The sequence below is a fragment of the Anopheles cruzii genome, chromosome 3 (assembly GCF_943734635.1).
Source record: "Anopheles cruzii chromosome 3, idAnoCruzAS_RS32_06, whole genome shotgun sequence".
Taxonomy (NCBI): domain Eukaryota; kingdom Metazoa; phylum Arthropoda; class Insecta; order Diptera; family Culicidae; genus Anopheles; species Anopheles cruzii.
Genome location: NC_069145.1, coordinates 27,664,847 through 27,689,496, shown reverse-complemented (window position 1 = coordinate 27,689,496; position 24,650 = coordinate 27,664,847). Strand labels below are relative to the sequence as shown.

Sequence of the window (24,650 nt, the reverse complement as noted above, 5' to 3'; positions counted from 1 at the left end):
GAGCGAGAGAGGAGCGAACTCACTCTCGCTCTCCGTATATTCAATCGAATTCCGTGATACACAAAGAGGCTATCAACCGAAGCACCACTACACACAAACCGACGGACCACGGGACGAGAATTCACTTTCGTATGACAGGCGTGTGGGGAGGGGTGGCCTGTGCGCCACCACAACCCCATCCGCCAGTGCCTACCATTGAGGCATGGCATCTCAAAAACAATACGCTTTACACAAAACAAATGCAGGTTTATTATTTATGCCATCACCCAAAAAAAACGGAAGATAGTCACTTCCGGAATTGACAACATGTGGAGGATATTGTTGTTTAAATTTATGATGTGCGCCTGCCAACAGCAAACCCAACGAAGGCAAGCATTCCGACCGCGGAGGACCACGTGGCGTCCAGTGGCGTCCCCTTCGGCCGTGCCGAATGTTTACAAACAACAGTACACGGGCGGCGGAAAGAATCGATAAAACCCCAAGCCACCACTACATGGGCATCTGCGCCAGCGGCCCTGAACCCCCGGTGTTTGATGCCCCCCGCCATACGCATGGCATAGCTATGCTGCAAATAATTCAATCTCCAGCTCACCCTCGGAGCCCTTCGGTACCAACCTTCGATGGCCACTTCCGCCACATGCTCTCGCTCTCGTTCCAGCATATGCGCACTGAAACATGCTGTGGCTGGCTCTTCTCTTTGTGTTGCCGGAGGGGCACCAAATCCATTCACACACACAGCCGCGTAGCCTCAAATTTATGCTGCTGCGGTACACTGTAAAATGTTCCGGACTGCACGCCAGCTGGGGCAACCATTTTATGCCACGGTGTACGCGGTGAGCGACGTGTTGTAACGTGACAAGCGTGTTGTAGCTGCCATGCTGTGCATACAAATTCAGCTCATTTGAATATCTAGCTAACCCGTTATCGACTCCGTAAAAGACCTCCTGGGTCGAAAAGCTCCAAACCAATAATGATGATCGTTTGCAGGGGTTGGGATGGGTTAAGTTGAACTCGCTTGCCGGAGTGTGGCTTCTTAATGCGCGCAGCATACACCGTTGTACAATATTTTAAAGCTAAACTAATGCTTCTAGGGTTTTCAAGTTTGTTTGACATTCTCGATGGGGAAACCGGAAACTGGCATGGTGCAATCGATGCAATCGACTCACACGGCTCACCAAAAATCCATTTTATTCGGTTTATTTCTCTTTGCGTACAAGTAAGATACGACTGATTGCGCGTGCTGCGTGCTGCTCGAAGCAAATCGGTAATTCGTGGCGTTTGTGCTGCCCAGTGCCAGAGCATAGCTAAACATGAGTAAAATGTATGGTTCGACTTAAAACTACGCTATACCAAGCATGTGACGTTGTCTGGCGTGCAATAGCTGTTTCGATCTGTTTTGGAACGGTTCTATAGATTTATGAAAGGCTTTCTTGCTATCTCACTCAAATAGTACATTTGTTTAACATTTGCCGTAATCGATCAAAATGTAATAATTTTTTTCAATTTGGTACCACTGGCCTTTCCACTGGACATTATTTACCCTTTTGCGTCGGATCAGATCCTTTCCGACCTTATGACCGCTACGAAAAGAGTTCTGTAATGCAATCGTGATTTTAGTGAAGTTTTATAAGCTCTTGATAAATCGGAACAATGTTATGATTCACTTCTAGATTTCTTTCATTCCGATAACAGCATGGGGAGCGTGACTATTGGTGTTGACAAACATAACGCTCGATTTAAATTACAGAATTCAAGAAATAACTGTTCGTGCATGTGCATACAACTGGAGCCTTCGGTGGCGCGACAAACTAATATTTACATACCTTTTCAGCACGTTTTATAGTGGTTCATTCGAGTTTCTACACTCGGTCCACTTTTGCCGTTTCCATGTTTGTTCAAACAAGCTATCTAAGCTACAAGCTTGGCCTCAATTGACCCAAAAACATCGCCATGCACTACTCTTGGCGCTACTGTGCTGAGAGTATTACCTGCAACTACGACACGATTCCTTGCTATCGCTATTGGCGCAGAGCAGAGGGGTTTCACTATAATTGACACATTTTGGAGACAACTTTCGTTCAGTTTGCTTAGAAATTATCGACCACATGAAATGGGCCGCAAATTGGTTTACATGTCTGATGAAACAGTGAGATAGAAATTTGAAATTCGAATCGAAAGATGAACCCTAATTTACCAACCAAATCAGTCTACTTCGACTACTCTACAAAAGAAAAACCTCTTGTGCATTCCGTCAACCTGGAAAATTATGTCTCTTCTTGAATTTGAATAAAATTACTTTTTTCTACAATGATTCAATGTTGTATAATGTGGCTTGGAACGGACCCCTCATACAGAAGGCTCAAAAATGTTGGTTCAATTTATTTTTAAGACATGATTTTATTTGAGTGCGGTAAAAATGCTTTTGATTTGCCTGCCTCTGCTACGGGCAACTTTTTGTAAATATTTCGCTCTATGGCGTGTTTAAAAATCGCTACTAACGCATGGCGATAAGCATTTATTTTGCTTGTACACCTTTCACTTTACCAATATTCACGAGCTTTTTAAATATAATATAACAGAAAAGGATTTTTTTGTTCAATATGTATCAAGCTTAGCAAGAGACATGAGCCATATTATCTTTTGCACCCATCTTTGGACACTATCCTCATTTCGTGCTTCGCACTTAAAATTAACGATGTATGCAGAACAAAACGTAATGTCGATGCGGAATCAAATCCTGCACTAACTGTGTAAGATGTTTCGCTGTAAAAATATCGATATTTGTTGGCCACGGTAGGCTCACATGTTTCATAAGTTCACGTCTAAATGCTATCGGCTCACGGCTTCACGGCTCGTTCTTTGCATCACGTTCCTTCCGAACCATGGAACCTGGCTACGGTTACAATGCTTGCAGCTTTTATTCAAACTTTGACTCCGGTAACAAATCGTACCAAGCCCGGACACCTTGTCCACTTGCAATTTCGGGATCATTGAGAGTCATTTTTTGCTGAAATTAAAAATAACGTGTAGAATGGGATCCCAATCCAACGGCTTATCGACTCACCATGCCAATGACCGGACTACCGAAGAAACCCTTTTGCGTGCAGACGGTAATCTCCAGTTCCGAGTTTACGAGCTCGGCGTTTGAAATGATGTACTCAAAGGTGGCATCGAAAACGGGATCGCAGTTGTCCTTCACCACGTTGGTTTTGCGTTTCGATTCCTTCGTACGACCCGGCAGCAGATACACCTTTACATACGGATCCGGAATGTTGTTCGGATCCTTCAGTGGTATGTTGTTGATCTTGTGCACAATCACGAGCAGTCGCTGCCGCTGGACGCTATAAGAGACTGTAAGCTGGATGCGGCCCAGCCCGGCCGACCCAGCCGAAGAGGTTGTGCTGGGGCTGCGGCGCAACAGCTCCGTGCCGCCGTCACTAAGATTTGGACTGCGCGGTGGTGTAGCCATCATCACCGTGTTCAGCGTCGACACAACGAATGGTTCCTCCTGGTGGACGGACATCTGATCGAGGATCGCCGAAGTGGTCGATTTGCGTGAATCCTGCTTCCGAATACTGCCCTGATGAGCAAGGCCTTCCGGTGTTGTGGCTTCCACTGACGTGGCCTGCTGGCTAGAGGATTGCGAAAGGGATGGAGCTCGCACGGAACTCGAGCGTGTCAGCACAGCATCGCCTTCTGTCCGAGAACCTTTCTCGGGAGTCGGTTCTGCCTCCAGTTCCTGGTGGCGTTTCAGGATGCGCAGCGAAAGCGACATAAGAATCTTAGATTCTGCACCCGACTTTTGCAGTTGGAACGGTTGCGACATGATTTCAAGGTTCTTTTTCTCCATCAATGCACTCAGTATGTAGATGAGCGTTCCGATCGTGTTGCCAGTCTTCTGATCGATCACCTTCAGCTGTAGCGTATCGTTGTCTGGGTTGCCGACAAGGAAGGTGAATCCTTGCTCCCAGACGGGGGCATCCGTGCGCATCTGGACCGATGTTTGCTCTGTTTTTTTGCCAACAGCTAGTATCATGTAGGGATCGGGCTGTGATTGCTGTCTTGCTTGCTGCATAAAAACAAATTACCGTAAAACCATTATACCCTGCATTAAAAATTAGCTGCCCTAGTAAGCGCTCACCGGCAAGTTCTTCGCCGAATCGATGAAGACGGTTAGTAGGGCAGTGCTCATGGACGTCACACGCAGATGTTGCGTTTCTTCGAGGGCGGAACGGAGGTCCGACTTGCTCGAGCTCAGTTTGAACCAGGTCATGCGAAGGTGCACCATTCCATGTTTGGCTTGCTCCAGCGTTAACCACTAAACGATAAACAGGATTGTTTAGTTCAGTTCCGGCATCAGAGATTAGACCTTTACTTACCGTATCGATTTCACCGTTCTTCGTAACGCTGCTGATTTCCACAGTGGCTCTGTTTGGTTGCGTTTTTTTGTTGGTCGTGAGAGTGGACAAGATTGAAACCAATTTAGTATGATTGAATCCCAACAATGCGATTTCGAACGCATCGATACAAAATGGTGAAAGCGTTCACATCATGCAAATTTTAAATGGTAAAGAAATGTTTCTTTGGAGTGGACTGTATTAGCAAAATAAAGTAACGACAAATTGGAAGAAAAGCAGTTCAGTATACCGTAAGCAATCACAGACGATGGCTAATGAGTTGATGGAATCGATATTAGTTCGTAAACAAAATGATGAACAAAAATGTGACTGCGGATGAGAAAGACCTTCAACTACGCAAATCGAAAGCACAGATCAATCGAATCACGAAAACCAGATAGCAGTTAAAAATACAAATCATAAACGATATTGATCTCAACGAAAATGTTATAATAACAACAGTTTTTTAATTTAACATTTTTATCATTTGCAAAGTACAATAAAAAAAAATTTGATAAAGTGAAGCACGACAACTAAATTGGAAACATTTGGCGAGTAGACATAGAGAAGACAAACCCACAAATGAAAGTGCAGAAGCTCAAGCGAAATGTTATGGACGAAAAGGACTAAACAGTGGACCAGAGCGAACGCATCGGGGAGAAAGAAAGACAGAGAAAGAGAGAGATACTAAGAGAAATGCGACAACATGGTGTGTGGTTAGAGATAGAAAGATAGAGAGATAGACAGTGTTAGCCAGAGAGAGAGAGAGAAACGTGAGATTTGTTTGCTTGCTTGCGAACCTTCCTAGTGGGTCGTGGTCACCGGTTCGATCCCAGTCGAATAGCTTTATGCCAATCAAAGTTTGATGCGTAACGTCAACAGAAGCCTGGCAACGGTGGCGTTAGTTGGCGTTAGTTGAACGAACGGAAGCGGACAAGGACACGACAAAGGATGCAAAGGATCGGGATAGTAATCAAAGGAAATGTATGGTTATTTATTCAGAGGGGTGGTTGGCATGAGTTTCGTTCGATTTCGCAGTTTCATTGTCGATTGTGTCGTGATGTCGACGATATTAGTCGAAGTTTTGAGTTGTGTTGGTTGGTTGTTGTTTGTTTGTAGGTCGAATAAGTCAGGCGCGCCGGCGGTAATGGCGAACAAACGACACACCGTGACACCGTTAACGCAACGAGAAGTGCGGAAAAATAGACATAGAAGAACGAGAGAAGAGAAAGAATACTGTCATTAGTAAGTGCCGGTTAGTAGACGAAGCGTTTTGCTCAGGTGTTGTCACACGCATTATTGTGCCTGCATATTTGCCGATGGCTATTCTAAGGGTACCACTTGGTGCTGCACCGCATAAAAGCATATTGCTGGATGGTTGGTGCTGTTCAGCACTTCGAACAAAGACTCCAATCAACACCGTGCACTGCAGTGAGTACTTTTCAGCTCCAACGCAATGCCGCAAGCAGAAATGGTGCGTTCTGGCATGTGCTTTTCAAAAGAGGTGCATTCAAACCCTTGCCTAATATGTACAAATTCGACAGCAACGTGTACTTCACACTCTCAATTTCAGTAACGGACTATGTCCAAGCAACCACACAATTGATGATAGTCGATCGCGGTTTTATATGTACACAAGACAAGTGTAACGGAATGACGAATGATTGTCGGATTTAGTGAAAGGAGGAAGCGCTCTCTGAATCTATTCCATCGCTCTCCTGCTAGCATAATGTTTTTTACAATGTTAGAGCACAGTTTAGGGGAAGTTCGCGGGAACAACACGCCCAACCACAAACGCTGGAAAACGAATAGAAACTAGCAGATAGAAGGAACGCAAACATATCCTCTAATAACTAATAGAAACAGGAAAACGCATAATTTTAACAAACAAAACTAGATAAAATAAATAAAACGTAAACGAACAGACAAACAATAACAGTGAAACGTATGAATAAAAACAAAAGCGTACTATAGAAAGTAACTTCATCACCACCTGCCGAGAAAATCGTCGTTCTGTACCCCGGGGAAGCCCGGGTCCCAATCCCACAGGTTGAGTTCAATCTCTTGCCTGAGGATGGCATTAATTTCAGCCTGTAAAATTATACTCGCATTAATGATGTCTTTTTTGTACATTCTATATGCAGAAGAAATCATGTTTGGGTACAAATTCATCGCAGAGGTAGACGAGGATCTCTTTCATCGACCTGCCAGAACGATCTATCGATGATTGGTACGGTCTTTCGCGGTTGAGGATGTGCCCTGTCAACTATACTCGAAGACACAGTGATCGCCAAATGGAACGAAGCAATCGCAACAGTGCGCCACAGCAGTAACCACAAGAACCACAAATGACATAACGAACGAAACAACGACAATGTAACACGCTGCAGCAGTATGCCTCGGAATAAAGCGTCACCAACATAATAACAATGAGCAAACACAAGAAACAACATCAACGGGGACCGGAAACAACTACCGACGAGCGCATGCCGCAGGAAAGCAAACCGGCGCCCAAACTTTTGCTGCATTACGGGTTTTCCTTTTTGACCTCGAAGCAACTCGTATTTTAAATTAAACGACATAAATTAGAAACAATTTTGAAATGCAACTAATCGGGACAAAATTGAAATAACAAACAACCAAACACACATACGATCAAAGGAAATAAAAGCAACGTTTTAATATTTACTTAAAAACCAAAATCGAACCAAATAGAATCTGCTGTAACGTTAATTAGCAGGGCAATGATTAGATATCCGAACGGTTAACGTAACCCAAAGAAAGGACACTGACAAAGCAATTAACAGACACTTTCGGAAACCAAAGTTAAAACCAAAGACAAAAGACAAGTAATTAAAGTTCTTATAGACAACTTAAAATTAATGAGGATTAAACAGAACCACCACGTTAAAAATAGGGAAACGAAAACGAGAAACGAGTTAGCTCACCTTCCCAACAGCTCATCCTCGCCGGCGTCCTCGTCGTTGATAACGACCTGAAGCGTTTGGCCACTTTCCGCATGGATAAAGGCCTGCAGTGGGGGTAGTACGGAAGTGTGATCGATGATTCGGGTTGGATTTTAGTTTAGTTACACTATTCAACAACCATCGTTTATCCGGTTCTTAACAGTCTCGGTTGCGGGGAATGGGTCTCGAATCGAAGTCTAATACTTTCCAAAAGCTTGTAACAGCCAACACGATTGCAGCTGATGATTCATTCTTATCATTTCAATTAGAAAATACAGGCATTTGGTAACGTAAAAAAATGGTTGGGCCAATCACCACAGTTGTCGCAAGCGATGGTTTATGGCAGGGCGATCGTGAAAGGAAGGAGATCCTCCCATCTCACGGGGAACAAAATTCTAGAAACCCTGTGGCGTGCTGAAATGAATAATGAATCGGCCGGCTTTGGTTGGGTGCCGGTGAAAACAAAGTTTAATAAATCACTCCTGGCGGGGAAAGTGGGCGTATGTCCTTCCACCTGCCGACCAGCATTTGTCTGCAATACCGCGTCCTTGCGCGATGAGCACGATAAGCAGCGATGCAGCATGACCGACCGAGCATTGCGGAAAGCATCCGAAAAAGCTCAGCGCACAAGCATTGCAACCCTCAGCCAACGGAGAGTTCAGGGACTTTTTCGTTCAGCAATAGGAAAAAAAAAACTATAACTTATGGATGTGTGTGGTCGCGAATGGTTTTTGTTTAGTGTAGGAATTCGAAAACTTTCTGTTCAACGCTACGGTAGGAGCATATTCTGTACAGACTAATAATACTACAAGAGGATGACTAAAAAGCAATTGTATCGCAGTAAAACAGCCTTCTCTCACCGGCGACAACTTTCTAGCGATTGTAGATACAATTTGGAATTTTGATAAAGACTCCGAGAAATAGTGTAGATCTAACTACGGTGCTTTTCAATGTACAGCTTACGGTCAAGCCAATGCAACTATCTGATGGGATTTTCTTTAGAGTACAGCTTCCATTGTGTAGCATTCCAGCTGGATACAAGCTCTTAAAGTAAAGCATCATCGAGCAAACAGGAAACCTTCTATATAGTACAGCTGCAGCGTTAGATTCGATTCCCTAAACAGCACATTATATTATAGGTTTTGATTTACTTTCATAGGGCAGAACATGGAAATGAAACGATCATGCACACACCCTACCATCCAGTTAACCGATAGCCAGGTTCATCGGAAGATACAGCCATATTCATGCTATTTAAATCCACACATCAATCGACATGTAACGTTGACAAACGGATAAAACACAGAAAACACAATTCACGTGCATAAATAAACCGAAATCCGTCGATGCCAAAACGGGCACCAAATATGCAACAGTTAGGCTTCACATTTGCCACCTGTTTGCTCTTCGCATCGACGCTTTTGGTTTAGCATTCCTATTGCGGCCTAAATCACTGTGCTTTACGACCGCGACAACGACAACTAAGGACCACGACACCGAGCCCGACATATGGAAGTGTTGCTACAAACTACAAAGTACCCGTAAGTATCCATGGAAGACGTTGTAGGCCTTCAGAAATATTTACGTGATCTCGTAATGGTCGTATATTTGTGTGCGTGCGGTGTGCATTATTATCACCCAGGGCACCATCTGTTACGTGAACTTAATGTCCAAAGTTTGCAACATAAATTAAGAATTCTAAATATTCAAAGAACCCGTGATAGAAATGATTATTTTGCGGGTAGATTCCTTTCCTTATCAATCGCTGGCGCTAGTTCAAGGCGAAACTAAACATAGGAAAGTGACTCATTACGACCGGCTCAGAACATCATCAATCATACTAACTGTTCCTTTTTGTTACGCACACTTATCAGTTAATTCGAGTGCTGAGTTAAATTGTGATTTCGAAATCACCCTGCGCAGTGGATAAGTTGTAGAAAAAATGTCTCAAATCTAAGGAATGATTTGCTTGAACTATGTTAAATTGACTATTGATGTTTTAGGCCCACAATAAAATGCCCCGACTGGTAATAAAGACTTTAAAAACTTTTCCACCACAGTTGAACTGTTCAAAATATCGTCCAAAATCCACGCGACTTCCTCTGCCAAACCCAAGAACCCGTTCCAAAAGAGTGGGACACCTAATCTTACCTCGCACCAGTAGTCCCACTTCGGGTTCACCGTGTTGTCGATGGTTTGCGTGCGGAACTGCTGAGCACCTACAGAAATAATGGCGTACGGATCGGACTTGCCTTTGCCCAGCATGCTAATGTCCTTCTTCATAAGATCCTTCGCCTCGACAACGTGGATTCGTAGTACACCCTGCGATGATAGAGAGTCAAAAGAAGAACCTATGAACGCTGCCTATTTGCTTTGTGAAGAATGAGGCAATAATTCAGCGCTTAAAATGTCACCAAGGAGCGATTTAAGGCGATGAATTCCCATTTAAACCAACCTCCGGTTCGGGCATCTTCAACGACAGGGCCGGCACACCATCGCTCAGCACAATCGGGAGTTTGTTCGGCAGCACCATGATGGCGGCCACCTGTTCCACGATGATTTTGCGCAGGATATCGCTCAACCCGGGCATATCGAGCAGATCGACCACACCCACCAGGTTGAAGTCGATGTTCGGGTTGTTCAGGAAGAAGATCTGTAGCCCCCCGACCAGTGGCATCTGCGAGATTAGCGGCTTCATAATCACGCGCACGGTACCGTGGATCTGAAAGTCCTTGATGCCACCCCGCAGACCGCTGAGCGCGAAGCTGATGTCACAGTCACCGGCGTAGAACAGGTCCAGATCCATGATGATTTCGTTGCGTGACACGTTTTTATCGTACACCTTCACGCCACCGATACGTGGAGGCTATTCGGTAGGAAAAGGTCGTGATTAAACCGAGGGCTTCCGTGCGATGGATTGCTAGCAAACATAGAGGGACACTTACAATCGTCCCCAAAATCATGCGATCGAATTTGAATCCATTCAGCTTGTAGCCGGCCATCGCCTGCTGAATGTTCGGTTCGATCGATTCCTTAATGAGATTTTTCGCGTAGAAGTTTGCATTCGGCCAGACCTGCTTCAAAATCTGAAACCGGCGCGGGGAAAAGTGATGAAAACAGGTGACGGAACGTGTCCCGGAATCGTGGAAAGGAAAATCGTATCCGTTAGTGTTCCCGGCCGAAACGGTGGGGAAAATTTAATTTGACCGGTTGACGACGGTGTACTTACCTTGTTAAGCCATTCGCAACGTTCAATATCCGGGAAAAAGACCTACGGAAAAATTGAAGAAAAAACAAAGCGAACATGAAAGAAACATTTTCGAAATTACTTTCATAGCTCACTGCGTTAAAATATAGGTGCTTACGCAACTTCGAAACGTATGGAATAATTTTACAGCCATTTCAAAAACAATTTACAATGTCTTTAGAAAATAAATCATCATCGAACTTTATTTCATATGGATTTGCATACGAATAAAAATATGCAAATCGAAATATAAAAAAAGTTGAGCTACTACCCATTGCTCTTGTTGCTTTTTAATGAAAAGGAGAATCACCTTAGCTGTCCTAATAAATGTTATAATATGTCATTCTGAAATTTATAAGTTAAGTTATATTGTAATTGTAATATGAATTCGAAACACTAGAAACTTTGTCGGTTTCCTTAAAGGGATTTGTGAATTGTACAAATGGGAACAATCGATCCAGAGAACAACAAAAATGTCTGACGATGGAAAAATATCCCAAAAGATTTTCGAGAAAATTAGGAAACGTGAAAGCTGTTGGAAGTCTTCTTTTGAGCTGCTTTCGAGTACATTAGATTTTCCCCGCAAACACCAACCTGACACACCAACGCAGCGGCAAATTGAATTTCTTCCGCGTAAGATAATAGATACGTTTGAACATTCGCGTCGGTGTCAATTAGATCGGGCACTTGAATTGAGTATCTCGGCTAACAAAGGACAAAAGTCAACATGTGCTTAGCATGGCAGGTTCAAGCCAATCGACATCCGTACGAAATGTGTATTCCAAGAACCGACGGACACCACGGAAGCCTCCACGCATGGAAGGATGCCGTCACTTACCGCAGTCGGTCGAGTGGAAAACGATTACCGGAGGCCGGCACTGACGGTTGCTAGCCTTACTTTGCATATTTTTATGTTTTCGACTCGTTTTCTTTTTTTTTTTATCTGATTCCACCGTTGCGTGGGACTCCAATTTGTGCACGCCGAGGGCCGATGAGGACCATGCTCCTTATCGAGATTGCAGAGTGATGTGGCTGCCGCGCTCTTTGGGCTCGGGAGTGTTTTTTGCCGAATTACCGGGGCGTGTAAATGTTTCGCGTGGCCGTAATTTTCCCAGCGGAAAGCAGCGTCGCCGCCACTGCCGCCGTTTCCACACAGAAACCCAAATGTCTCCCGATCGATACGAGAGACGTGAAAAGCATTGGACGGGTACTGCTGTACATGACACAGCCACGAGGCCACTTAATTTGCTATTCGGAGCGAAGCTACTGAAGAATGGTGTCGTCCTGGAATGTGAGCAGCATCGGTCAGTGGACAGTCGCGGAACATGCCAGTGGTTCGTGGGTTGAGCGAAGCAAAAAAATAAACAAATTAAGAAACAAAACCGAGATGATTTTGAAAAATTTTGATTTTAGGTTCCTTTCTTCGTTTCCCCATGAATGCTCTAATACAAGTAGTTTGTTCTGAGTAAACATATTTTGAAGAGACTAGATATGGAACTCAAAATACTTTTGCGAATCAATTGGGCATTCCCGGATAGTCTCGTACATTATTATTTAACTATGTATAACTGCATTTGGTTTACGAGAAAAAGAACCCTCGTAAGATTCCGGTAACCCACGGATGACATCAGAATGACACCATTGCTCAAAACGACCGGTGAATTATGCACGTGGATCGTGATGCGACAATTAAATGTCTTCGCCCTCGTGACCGTCTCGAAGATTGCGCAGGGATCGCCGGAAATACCGGACCCAAGAGTGCATTCCGGAGGGGCGGGACGCTGTGTGTTTGCATATTTTAGGCGCAGATAATTAAGATGTTGTCGACCGCATTGTAACCCAGCCGAAGCTTCCGAAAGGGTTTACGAGCATTAAAAATTGAACAAGCACACTACTGTGTGGCACTGCGCTCGCTACGGAGCGCAACTTTGTAAGTCGAGCAAGTCGAGCCCTTCGTCCGGCGTGCGCAAAAAGGGCAAGTGAAAACACGTTGATCCCGTCGCCGTGCTGTGCGCCGGCAGTCAACGGTAGAACCACTTGCGAAGGCAGGCACGGCGCGGATGTTTGTTTTTAGCCAATCATGTAAACTCCTGGGTCTTGAACTCGTTTGCGATGCGATCTTGTTAAAAATAAACGTTCACCCATCTCAGGTGAATATTCGCATCCCGAGAATGGTTCGTGTTGCTTCATCACTCTCCCAGCTGCGGGCGGCAGAGCATGTGGAAAAATTAATCATTTGGCTCCATTCCTCTTGGCCGTATGAAATCATCAGACAGTGCCGATGATGATTCAACTAGTTCTGCATGATACAAAAACGTGGCTTTCACACCAGTCACGCAAACACTAGTTCCGTCATCGACTAGTACACAGTGATACTATTGTGACGATTTGCGCTCCTTCGCTTAAGCGGTAGTTATAGTAGTCAACAAAATCATAATTTTGTTTTATTTGCTCCGCAAATAGGGCTCCGCCACGGCGGTGAATATTTAATTCTATTCCCACCGCGCACTCGGTCCGCCGTGCATTTGCTTTAACGCTAAACACGACCCGGCGAACGGGCCTTGCCGGGATTCACAGCGTGCAGCTTCATTATTAATGAGCCACTGCACTGCTGAAGGGCCATTGCCGGCGACCCACTTCTCACCCAAGTTATGCGCCTGAAGTGGCTTTTAAAAATTGCAACCCGTTTCTGTGATTCGGCGGGAGCCGCTCTGTTCAATCGAAAAACGGATCGATCGCAAACGGACCGCCCCGAACTGGGGCGCGTTCGTTCACGCTCAATGGGTTTATATTGTTCCATAAACACAAATCAGTTGTTTTATGGTTAGATCGTAGTTTTAACACGCTGCTAGACACCGGGTCACCCGGGTAGGAAGTACCGCGAGTGCAATTGCAAACTTCCTGGTGGGCGTTTACGTTTAGAGATTGCGCCACCCCAACACGGTGATTAAAATCCGCCAATAAAACTTTATCAGTATTCCCCGGCACCGGCACGCCGGTGATTCATCTTCAACACGGGGAAACAATTTGCGTGCCCGGTTGAAGGCACAGAACCGTTCTCCAAAGTTCCACCGCCAATCGTCACGTGAAGGTTACACGCTGACGTGACGGAGCCACATTATGCGATCCAGTCTCTGGAGAGGAATCGATTGAACGCAGGTTGTTATCATTACGAGGTGCACCATAAAAGGCCATCGAACGGATACTGAAGTCCGAATATGGAATCCGTGTGAGAAACATAAAATTCAATTGGGACGAGTACCAGAAGAGCTTGCGTAAAACAACTACTCGGAAGCCCTGCACATGGTCAATCTGTCCTAAAGATGCACCACGTTCCGCTGCGTGTGTTTGTGCAACTTACCCAGGCCGGAAGGTCATGGAGCCGCGCAAGGATAACGTCCTTATCGTTCGCCATCGCCGACGCCTTCGCTACGCTGCGCCGCGTGTCGTTGGTCTTGCGCCAGGATTCGCGGGCCACCGACAGGATAACGGGCGTGACCAGCCACGCCACCGACCAGCCCATGTAGCCGACGAAGTAGATGATGCCCACCGTCACCACCTTCTTCGCGAACGAGTACAGCAGCGACATGATGCTGTCGTCCTTGGTTTTCGCTGTCAACGATGACGCGTCGTCGCCGGCCTGTGTTCCTTCCTTCAGTTCTTTGCTGGCGCCGGCCATACTGTCTTCCTGCTCGTCACCGGTGGCCAGTGTCTGATCGGCTACTACTGTTGAGGTATCGTCGGAAGCGGCGACGGTGTCCAATAGTGGCTCGGTTTCCGAGGACCGGTTCTGGTCGGTCGTTGAGTCACTGCTCGAGAGTCCAACGAGAAGAAAAACACGAGAAGGAATTAGGCTCGGCAGGGTAGCACCATGCAGAGAAGCTGAGATCATCCGTCTTTTTAGGACGGTGATGCTAATCTGCTAAATTCACAGCATTGTTGTTATGAAGCATCTACTTAAAAGCACGTTTACTCAGGTTTTGTATCTAAGAACTCGAGAAGAACGAAGCCCAACACGTTTCTACGTGGAGGAACTTTTTCACCAACTCAACCTTTTCCATTTACGGTAATATGCTTTAAATTATTTGAGCTAATTTTTTCACACAAACCAACCTCATCATCGGACTGTTGCTGCACTGCCTCTTGTCAATCACTTCACGATCACTCGTCGGCCAAATGGGTCAAGGAACAAACGTAATGGTCGCTTACGGTTTGGTGGTATTTCACTTTCGATAGCAACGCACCAACTGCGCAGCCGTCCACGTCCTTGCGCCGTCCGGCAGTCGAGACGAGCTCGTCTGGATTCGATCGGTCAAAACAGTCAAATAAACACACGAAACGGCGCACCAGAATTTATCTCTCCAAATGCCTACTGTGATATCCTTCTACTTTATTATTATTCACTTCGCCGCTCCCGCAGCTCTCGGACACAACCGTTCACGTCTATGCCCATCGTCAGACTGACTGCGCTCACCAATTCACACATACAACTGTCCGTTCTTATTCGTATATGCCACATCCTCCCCTTGCACACACAGAGCACGACGTATACACTACCGCAACAATTCACGTCTCTATCAATCTATTCGGTTTTCTTAATCTGTCTTGTTCCTACCCCAACCTTTGATGCTATCTCCCCTCTGATTGTCAAGTTCTACTCTGCTCCTACCTCTCTACCCTTCACCTCCTCTCTTTCCACAAACCTTTGAAACATTTTATATTTCTGACTCTCCCTCCCCCGGACTCCAAGTCACGCATTGTTACCCTACCGGCTCCTTCCATCAATATAACCTCATGTACCCCTTTCTCATATAGAGGATCCAGCTTCTCTCTCTTTCTCTGCATCACCAGCTATTCACCTATTCCTATTCTATCACCTATTCCCAAATCCATAGGTTTGGCACTTCTTCTTTTATACTCCCTTTCGTTACGTGTCACTTTAGCCACCCTATCTCTGTCCCTCAACTCTCCATCTTACCTTTTCAAAAGGCCAAACCCATCCTCTTATTCCTTCCGGCCATTCACCTTCTCTACCCAGCCGTTCTATTACTTCTATTACTAATCGTGCCGTTTCATTTCTATTCGATTTCTATTCATTTCTATTAGAGCAAACCTTTGCCTACCAATCAGTTCCGTATCCGCCTCTACACTAAACAACTCATGGGGCTCTAACTCGCTTTCAAACTGCGGATCATCGCAATGCTCAATCAGTCTAGACGGTGCATCTGCAATATTTTTCGAAACCCGCAACATGCTCACACACGAAATCAAAATGCTGAATTCTCAAAAACCACCCCTCTGCTCTAGACATGATACGCTTTCCTACATCTTTAATCTTTCCTTTTTTTAACATAAACATAAGCGCCTCACCATCTGACTTAAGTAAGAATCTTCTGCCTATCAAGTAAAATGCAAATCTTTCCATTGCCCATACTATGGCTAACGCCTCCCTATGCAACTGTGGATATCGACTCTCTTTCTTCAACCTGCCCGCACTTCCATATCCTTTCAGCTGCTCCTCCGGATTTGGCGTCCAATATCGCACGCAAGCCGCTGAGCCCTCTCTGATGTTCCACCACGCTCCTTCCGTCACCGTGTTTACCGACGTTCCCGTGTCCAGCAAAAATATGATGCTTTCGGCTACAATTCTGCCCTCCACCATACGTGGTCGTCCGCCTGCCTCTATATTCGCTTCACCAACGGTTCTCCTTCCTGAAAGACATGAATTTAACCAAAGCAAATCAGCAAAAATAAACAACTTATAAGCACCAGTAGCGTCATATCTCCTACTCCTCTCCAATACCAACTCTGTTACTATCCGCCTGCTTTACGGGGCCTCCCCCTTGGTTACTTCGTTCTGCCACTTGCGAGGTCCACTCCTGTTGCACTTTCTCGCGAAGTGCCCCTTCATTCCGCAGCTAAAGCATCTTGCCATAAATGCCTTGCATTCGCGAGCCCCGTGCGCAAGTCCACACTTAAAACAGCTCCTCTTTGGTCCTGTACTTCGCATCGGTCCATTTCCCCTAAACGGAGGCTCTCGCCCTCCAACACCCGTCTCTCTCTTCACTGCATTCACTTCCAGCTCTCTCTGCTGGCCACTCTCCGCTCCAACTGCCTTTGCACTCATGCTGTTAGCTTCCTGCTTCTCCCGCCTTACCGCATCCAGTCTCTCCCCCATCTTGACAATCTTTTGTACATTGTCCTCTAACATTCCTGCCATCACATCTAGCTTCTCTGCTATTGTTGGCACCGACCGCCGCAACAAAGCCTGCCTGATTTCCTCATTCCTTTGTTCCTCTCCCATTTCACAGAATCGTACTTGCTTCTCTAACCTCAACACCCAGTCACTAAATGCTTCATTCGCCTGCATTGTCATTTCCCTCAGCTTAATTCTTTCTCTCGACACGTCACACATGCCACCGAAATAATTATCCAGAGCCTGCATCGTTCCCTCATAGCTACCATCCTTATCCTCTTTAGCTTCAATTACCGACAGCAGGTAATTTCCCCCAAATATCTTCAACGCACTTAATTTGCTCCTTTGCGATGTAACGCCTTTACAGTCGACAATTCTTTCAAACGCTTGTTTGACACGTAACCACTCCGCCTTTCTTTCCTGAATCGGCAGCCCCTCGGCAAACGGTTGGATGGGCCACGGTCCCATCAAAATGTTCTTTTCTTTCTTTGCTCTCACTCGCTGTCCTTCCTCTACTACATCACTCACTACCCATTGTCCACTCATTTTTGTATTCTTTGCTTCACTCCCAAATTTCACAACCTTCTCCGTCAAGCGATCACAACAGAATGTCCAACGTCGATGCTCCAGCGTGTGCTCCACGCTGCCTACCACCGCTGTTCTTGTCGACCTGTACCAACACATGGAACTCCCATCGCCGCCAACGCGTTAGGCTTGCTCGCTAATTCTCTCGCTCTCGATACCACTACCAACCCACCGATACATACCATCGCTGCTCTGCATTCGCGCATTGTCTGCTTCCATCTGCGCCGCCCGTCTCCTCCTTTTTCTCTTTATTCGCTCTTCATATATGCGCACGCTATACCGGGCAAGCCCGCTCTAGCGTTTTGCACTCCCCGCGTAGTTACATACGGGCTAACCTACGAGGGATCGCGCACAAGGCGGGCATAAAGCGTTCTAAGTGTTTGCTCGTTGGAGCACCACACTCCTCTCTGGCGTGTAGCACTTCGCACATACTTGAACTACTGGCGATCTGTGAGGGCGCGCGCACACGGCGGGCGAGTAGCGTTCGAAGTGTTAGCCCCACCGGGCACCACATCGTGACGCGCGGCCCTCGACACTCTCCCCACACATAAGCATTGCATTGCGCACGCTATCGGGCCAAGCCCGGGCAGGCGTGTTGCGCTCTGCAAGCTTATTCTCTTTCCCCGTACCGTCCGACTCTCGCGCTCGTATTTCAAGCCACCAACACAATCCTCTCTCGCACCAGTTTCGAAACGTGTTTCTTTATGCAATCCTATCTTGCTTGCTTTACTCCGCCACTGCCATTCCAACACCAATACCACGAACTTCCGTTGCTACGTACAGCACTCTCTTCCACTGTATCTTCTTACCTCATCCAAGTTATCCAACTCTTCGTGTTCCTGCACGTTCTTACGTGTTAACCGTTGTCCCCGAATGCTCCTGGTCCAAAGCCGGGTCATTTCTAGCCAGCGCCTATGGTCCAAAACCGGGTCGCTGCTCCCCTCTACCGGTGTCGATGGTCTTAACCCGATCACCGTTGCCTGCGAATGCCTATGGCCCTGCCTGCGAATGCCTATGGCCCTAAGCCGGGTCACTCTTGGCCAGCGCCCATGGTCCAAAACCGGGTCGCTATTCTCTCACCAATTCGTTCCACCATGAAATCTTACATGGCAGGATCGCCAATGTGATATCCTTCTACTTTATTATTATTCACTTCGCCGCTCCCGCAGCTCTCGGACACAACCGTTCACGTCTATGCCCATCGTCAGACTGACTGCGCTCACCAATTCACACATACAACTGTCCGTTCTTATTCGTATATGCCACACCTACCATCCACCAATCTGGTGGCCATTAGAGGATGTGTGATTCCAAAATTAAAATTATGTCCGATTCGCCCCGTCCGCTCTAATCGCGGCCAGATAACCTTGCGCGGTGTCGCGTTGCTCTGCTCGCGGGCAGAAGGTGGCCACGAAACTGTGTTCAGTTAAGCGGTCGCCGCCGGTTTTCGGTGTCGACCGCTGTGAGACACGGTTTGCCCCTGTGTGTGTGCGTGACGGTGCTGGGCACGAATTTTCAACGATCGTGCCCTGCGTTGCGCATAATTGCGACCGTCGAAGATCGCGAAGCACGTTCGGCGGACACACCAACACACACCAGCAAGTGACCCATAAAACGGAGGCAAGAACAAAACCCACAACAAGAACATCTGTTTGTTACACGATCATCTTCACCCTTCGGTGCGCGAGAGGTTCCGGCTCTTGATCGATCAAAACGTTTAGTAAAAAATTACCAAACACATTGGTTTTACAATAAATTAACAGATAGTTTTGCACACATTTTGACACTCAAATCCTTTACTACAAAAAATATGTTTGAACCGTTTTAATAAGCATAATCTTGTACCACCCACCGAAAGGTTAAACGGGTTCCAACGGAAACGCAACCGTTCCGGATGGTCCGTCTCAGGCAATTAATTGTGCTTTCGTTTCGCCAAGTAAGTTGTTCGCACAGTCTTGAAGTCTTTTCGTTAGTTAGTTCCCGATACCTGACCCCAGGAGTCAGTTAGACGATCAATTATTAAAATGAACGTAACGTAAATTAAACGTGTCCCCAATTTACGGTACCAATTGGATGTTAATAAGAATTGTTTGTCGTACTTTTTGTAAACGTTCCGGACGTCGTTCGGACACGCAACGCATCGAGGTTGCGTTTATGTCGATCGTCGATCGCTAAAAATAAACGGTGACAAGAACACGTCCACTGTAGTGCCAAGCTCCCAACGTCGGAAATCGTCGTGAAGCCGTTGCGTCGCGAAGTTATGAGGTAATGCGATGAGGAGCAAGTTATGAGGTAATGCGCGGAGTATTCAAGACCCACGTTGCAGTTTCCTGCAGTCGTATGTCATCGGATGCCGGGTGTACGCCAGAGCGCGATTAGCACTTGCACTTGCCGCTGCCTAGAAGTTGAAAGATGGTTGTACGACGACAAAAATATCTTTCACCGCAACACGCCATCCAACACAGTGGTCAATGATTGATGATGGTAATATCATCCCCAATTGACGTCAAATTTAAAAATCTTACTTAAAAGACATTTAATCAAATTCAATAATTTCGTGTCAGTCTAGTTAATGGGATTTTTTTTCACCCAATAGAAGGGACTTACTGAAGCAATTGTATTGTTCGCTTCAGCATAAGGAACAGCATGGAACAACATGTTGCTTGACAAGGTTGCGCGGAAGTATCACTAAATTATTAAGCTCAGCAAATTTATTCTGTCAGCCGAACCACTTTATCCTCTGCCTTCTCTTTAATGGCCCGACTGACACTAATCTATTGCTTCCCAAATCGGGGTGTAATTTCTTTATCCTTGCCACCTTGTGTCTCTCCAGCGGCAAACAAAGTTTCGGGAGGAAAAAAAAACAACGAAAATGGATGCCGCCTCCTTCGATGGGCTGGTTTCCCAATGGCGCTGGCTCGTGCGTCGGGCGACGCGAGACATGGCGCCACCGGAGAGCCTTGTCTGGCCAGACCGATTGCATCGATTTTTCCACGTGGCACAAGGCGCCATAGATTTTTCCTCACGCCGGTTGACCTGACCTGGTGGTGACAACAGCGTTGAAGTATTGATCCGATGCGCACGCTTTTAAAAATGCATGATTGTTCCTTCTTTGGCTACAGATTGGATCAAACTCCGGTTTGTTGTTATTCAAATGTGTTTGAATGATTTAGCAAATCTTTGCGTTTGAAAACCAATGTGAGATGAGAAACGTGGACGACTCAGTGGTTATGTTGTGCCTTCCATCCTACCTGATTCATCTTTTATTTGATTGAGTATTTTATTATCTAAAAGATAATCATAGGCCATATAAATCCTCATCAAACATCAACAATCGCGCATACATCGACCGATTGTAGGTACCGGCCGAGGCAATGGCGTTCAATGTGACGTTTCGGTACAATCAATAAAAATTACCGTTTTATCAGTTCATAAATCTATCAATTCGCACCACTCTATCACGCTTTTCGGTAATATGGACCGTGATTGCGTATCTAACGTTGAATCTGATGCCGTTCTACATGATTAATCGTTACGAAAGCGCCACAAGAAATGGAGCTCAATTTGTACAAATGTCTTCTAATGAAACTGTACGAAGCAATATTAATGACTTGCGACGCGTATAACACAGCCATGGGATACTTTCACAGCACGACGTTTCAGAGTTTTCTTCTTGACTAAATTTCTTCGCAGTTTATTTTTCTACGCGTAAGCAATCTTTTCTTGCCGTCTTCTGCAATCTTAATTTTTGGTATTGATTTAATCAAACTTGCCACCATCAAGGCTTTAGCTGTCGTTTAGCAGCGTTCCGAAAAACCCTAATTTAGGATTTTTAATGATCCTTCCCGCATTGTTCCGTCATCTCGACCGTGGATTATCCTCTCTGCCTTGAGCATTCGGAGAGGAAAACGATCTAATCTATACGCTGCTCTCGTCTAGTAATAATGGAAGTTGGCCAGCGTCGGTGTTTGAAACAAAACATGTTCGTGTTTAGTTTATCAGATTGTTGACCACTTGATGAGCTCGCACTATACGCAGCTGATGGGCTGTTCAAACGAAGAAATAGCGCTCACTTCTCACAAACACACAACTCTTGCCCCTTGTATGCCACTGGGTGATCGAAAAAGGTTCTCCCGAAGCCACTTTTCCAGTGCTCGGCGAACAAGAAGTAACTGATTTGTAGGCACAGAAAAAGCCGACCGAACAGCATGTTTTGATGTCATCGCCGAAAGGCGATACTCGCCCCAGCGAGAGAAAGGGTACAATAATAAAAACATAAACCCATTCGCACACACACGGACGCGCAAGGCAACGAGAACTCTCGGAACCAGTGTGCCCCGGGATCGTCCAGACTCCACGCCATGGAGTGTCCGTTTTGCTTGTCGAGCTCGCTGTATGCGTTGCAATTTGCTCCGACCGGCAAACTGTTGGACGGACTTGGTGTGAGTGACTCAAAGTGCCGATCGCGGCGTAATGCAATCTTCGGTGTGCGTGTCTGTATAAACAAGAGAACCGCGAGGGAACCCACGGAGGTCAAACGAGCCGCCCCGCGTTTTATTGACAATCCCCGGGCCTTCAGAGATGATGTCATCACCTTGAAGAGCACCGGGTCGCGCGTATCACCCGGTACACCTGCAAAACGCAAGCCAGAACTCCATTGCATTACTGCAGCAAACAGGCCAGCAGCTCCATAAAATAGCGAGACACGTTTCAACAACCTTCGAAAACGACGTTACGTGCCAGCTCCGAGCGAACGAACATCCAAAAACTCCGATCCCAAGCCCTTTTCGGACCACCGAGAGAATGTTTGTGGAATTCCATGACCTTAGAGAACAGCTAGAAAGCTAAAATGCTTTGATGGCTTGAATTCCTTTCTCTCTGAAGTTTTAGAAGCTGCAGGACAATTTAACACAGTTCTAACAAAATATATTCTGATTGCATTCCAGACCCTAATAAGAGGCGTTACGTAGCATGAGAATGATATAAATTAGAACTAAATTGTTGTACGTATCAATATCCATTTATTTGTTACACTCGGGAAGAAAAGCCATCAGTCTGCATCTTTAAGTAAATACACTCACAATGAGGTTCTCCTTGCGGTGAAAATAAATTATGTTCTACAACTACGAAGTGAAACGAACGTTGGCGGACCCCACTCTCTTCCTGGAGTGGGGTCCGCCAACGGAAAGCCACGAAAGCCCACGGTAGTGGTATTTGTGTTTGTTTGCCCGCTTTAAAGCAACATCCGAGAGATTCTTTTTCCACCTTGGAAAAAGGTGGAAACATCCACGAAAAGACGTAAGGCAGTTAGGTAATAAAACATTAATGAATTTATGCCAATGGATTTGGTGGTAAGGAATGTAGAAACCCACCCAAGAAATCCATTCAAGCAATCCAAGAAGAATTCCACAAAAATGTAACATCCACAGTGAAGGTAAACATTTAAAAAGGACGAAACGCACAATAATTGATTGTGCGAACATGTCTTCTATGGATGTAATTGGATGGCGCCCGTCATCGTGTCACGGTGCTGTGCAAAGAGAAGGTAGACGACGAGACTCTGCTCACTTTGGCCAAAAATTAAACCTTCGTTCTTCAATCCTCCGTGCAAGGTGTTGCACGGATGCAAGAATCCGGCGTTAGTGCCACTGCATGATATGCAATACTAGATGAAGGACAATCTAATTTCCGGTTGCACTCTACAGTCACTTTCCGGTTCCGTAGATTGAATGTCAGTGTCAGTATTCGCCATTTTTTATATCACCACTTTTTAATGAAAGGAAAATTGCTAATGAAATTTCGCTTCTAACTTTCGAAAGTGACGCGAAACGACATCCAAACTAATTTCAATATCACTCTAGTGATACAGGTTGACGAAATAAGTAGTAATTGCAAAATCCTAATAATCAAATTGTTTTTCACTTATCTTTTTATCCGTCTATATGCTCACCTCTCTTAATACCCAACTACTTTGTATGTATATTTTTGGATAAAGTAAAGATTATATTCTATCGAAATTATAGAATAATTTAGGCTTTGGTATTTGAGAGCGGATTGATATAGTTTCCCCTTCCGAGCACTTACTACATGGTTCCAGGACTTGTTTTTAGTCCTTTTACTTCCCTGAATCAGGGCTCAATTCCTTCCCAGATGTATTTCCAATTTCGGCCTTTCCGGGTGTGTGCGTTCTACATGAACACTCGTATACTACTCCTTTTCCGATTACACAATCATAATTAACGTTCGAGTGGCAACACAATAATAGAATAGATCATCGAAAATGGCTCGAATTTGGAATAATGTAATGCAACCGAACAGTTGTTTGATTGTTGCAGAATTATCGTCCCATAAAATTAATCCAAAAATATTCAAAAATTTATTCAAACACTGCCAGGTACGATTAGCAGTTCAAGTGATTTCATTTCCAAGAATTGCTAAAAAAATCATTAATTGGCTCGACGGACCCTGATTACAGCCGGACACACGTATTAAACATCAAAGTTTGATATGAATGTGCCGCAAACATCGAAAGTGAGCACTGCGACATTTTTGAATCCCCATTCCGACGAGGACATCGATCCACTGTGGGCAGAGGTTTGCAAAGAGAAGCCTAAAGTTCAGCCCACACCGAACGTCGCCCACGGCTGCTGTACTTTTGATGTTACGCCTTAAGATACGGAACGCTATGTTACACCGTTAGATGAGTTTACACAAGAAGATCAACAACCATCTAGAGGTTGTTGGAGTCTACCTAGTGACAGTCCAAATTCTGCAGAGCAAATTGGACGCACCGCAAGCAACATAACCTAGTTAATCTGGTAGTATTCTTGATGATTGTTCACTTAATCCCAACAGTACCAGATCAAAAACCTGGTTATCTGACACGTCCGACATTCAACACAGAACTTCGCACGGTTACTGCTACGCGTAGTTTTCATTGGAATTGCGGAGGCCCCAAACCTACACCGACAGTTCCCGCTGCAACCGACCTGCTCGCCGGAACGAATCAATAGATAATTTCCCGCACGGCTTGTCCTGAACACCCGAGGGTCCTCTTGTGGTCACTGCCCCGCGATGCTAAATATGCCAGAGATCAACAGGGAAGACAAAAGTTAATGTACATTACGATTCTGTAGGTCAACCCTAATCAATTTGCTGACAGAGCAAGTTGTGCTAATGACATTAACGTCGATCCAGTATATTATCGAGCGGAGAACAGTCTCGCATAAGTTACGCACGTTGCCGGAATAAACTTTGTT

The 24,650-nt window shown here is 45.6% G+C and overlaps 1 protein-coding gene across 1 annotated transcript; it reads right to left on the bottom strand.

Annotated features, from left to right (window-relative positions):
- Positions 1-1,133: 1,133 nt before the first annotated feature.
- LOC128275400 (extended synaptotagmin-2) lies at positions 1,134-18,757 on the bottom strand. Its single transcript, XM_053013883.1, has 12 exons — positions 18,660-18,757; positions 14,724-14,979; positions 13,972-14,419; positions 10,593-10,634; positions 10,309-10,449; positions 9,819-10,229; positions 9,515-9,685; positions 7,346-7,428; positions 4,380-4,428; positions 4,142-4,318; positions 3,065-4,069; positions 1,134-3,007 (listed from the first exon to the last, which is right to left on the bottom strand). Exons 2-12 carry the CDS (start codon positions 14,729-14,731, stop codon positions 2,918-2,920), a joined length of 2,625 nt encoding a protein of 874 aa, XP_052869843.1. The 5' UTR covers positions 14,732-14,979; positions 18,660-18,757; the 3' UTR covers positions 1,134-2,917.
- Positions 18,758-24,650: the final 5,893 nt, after the last annotated feature.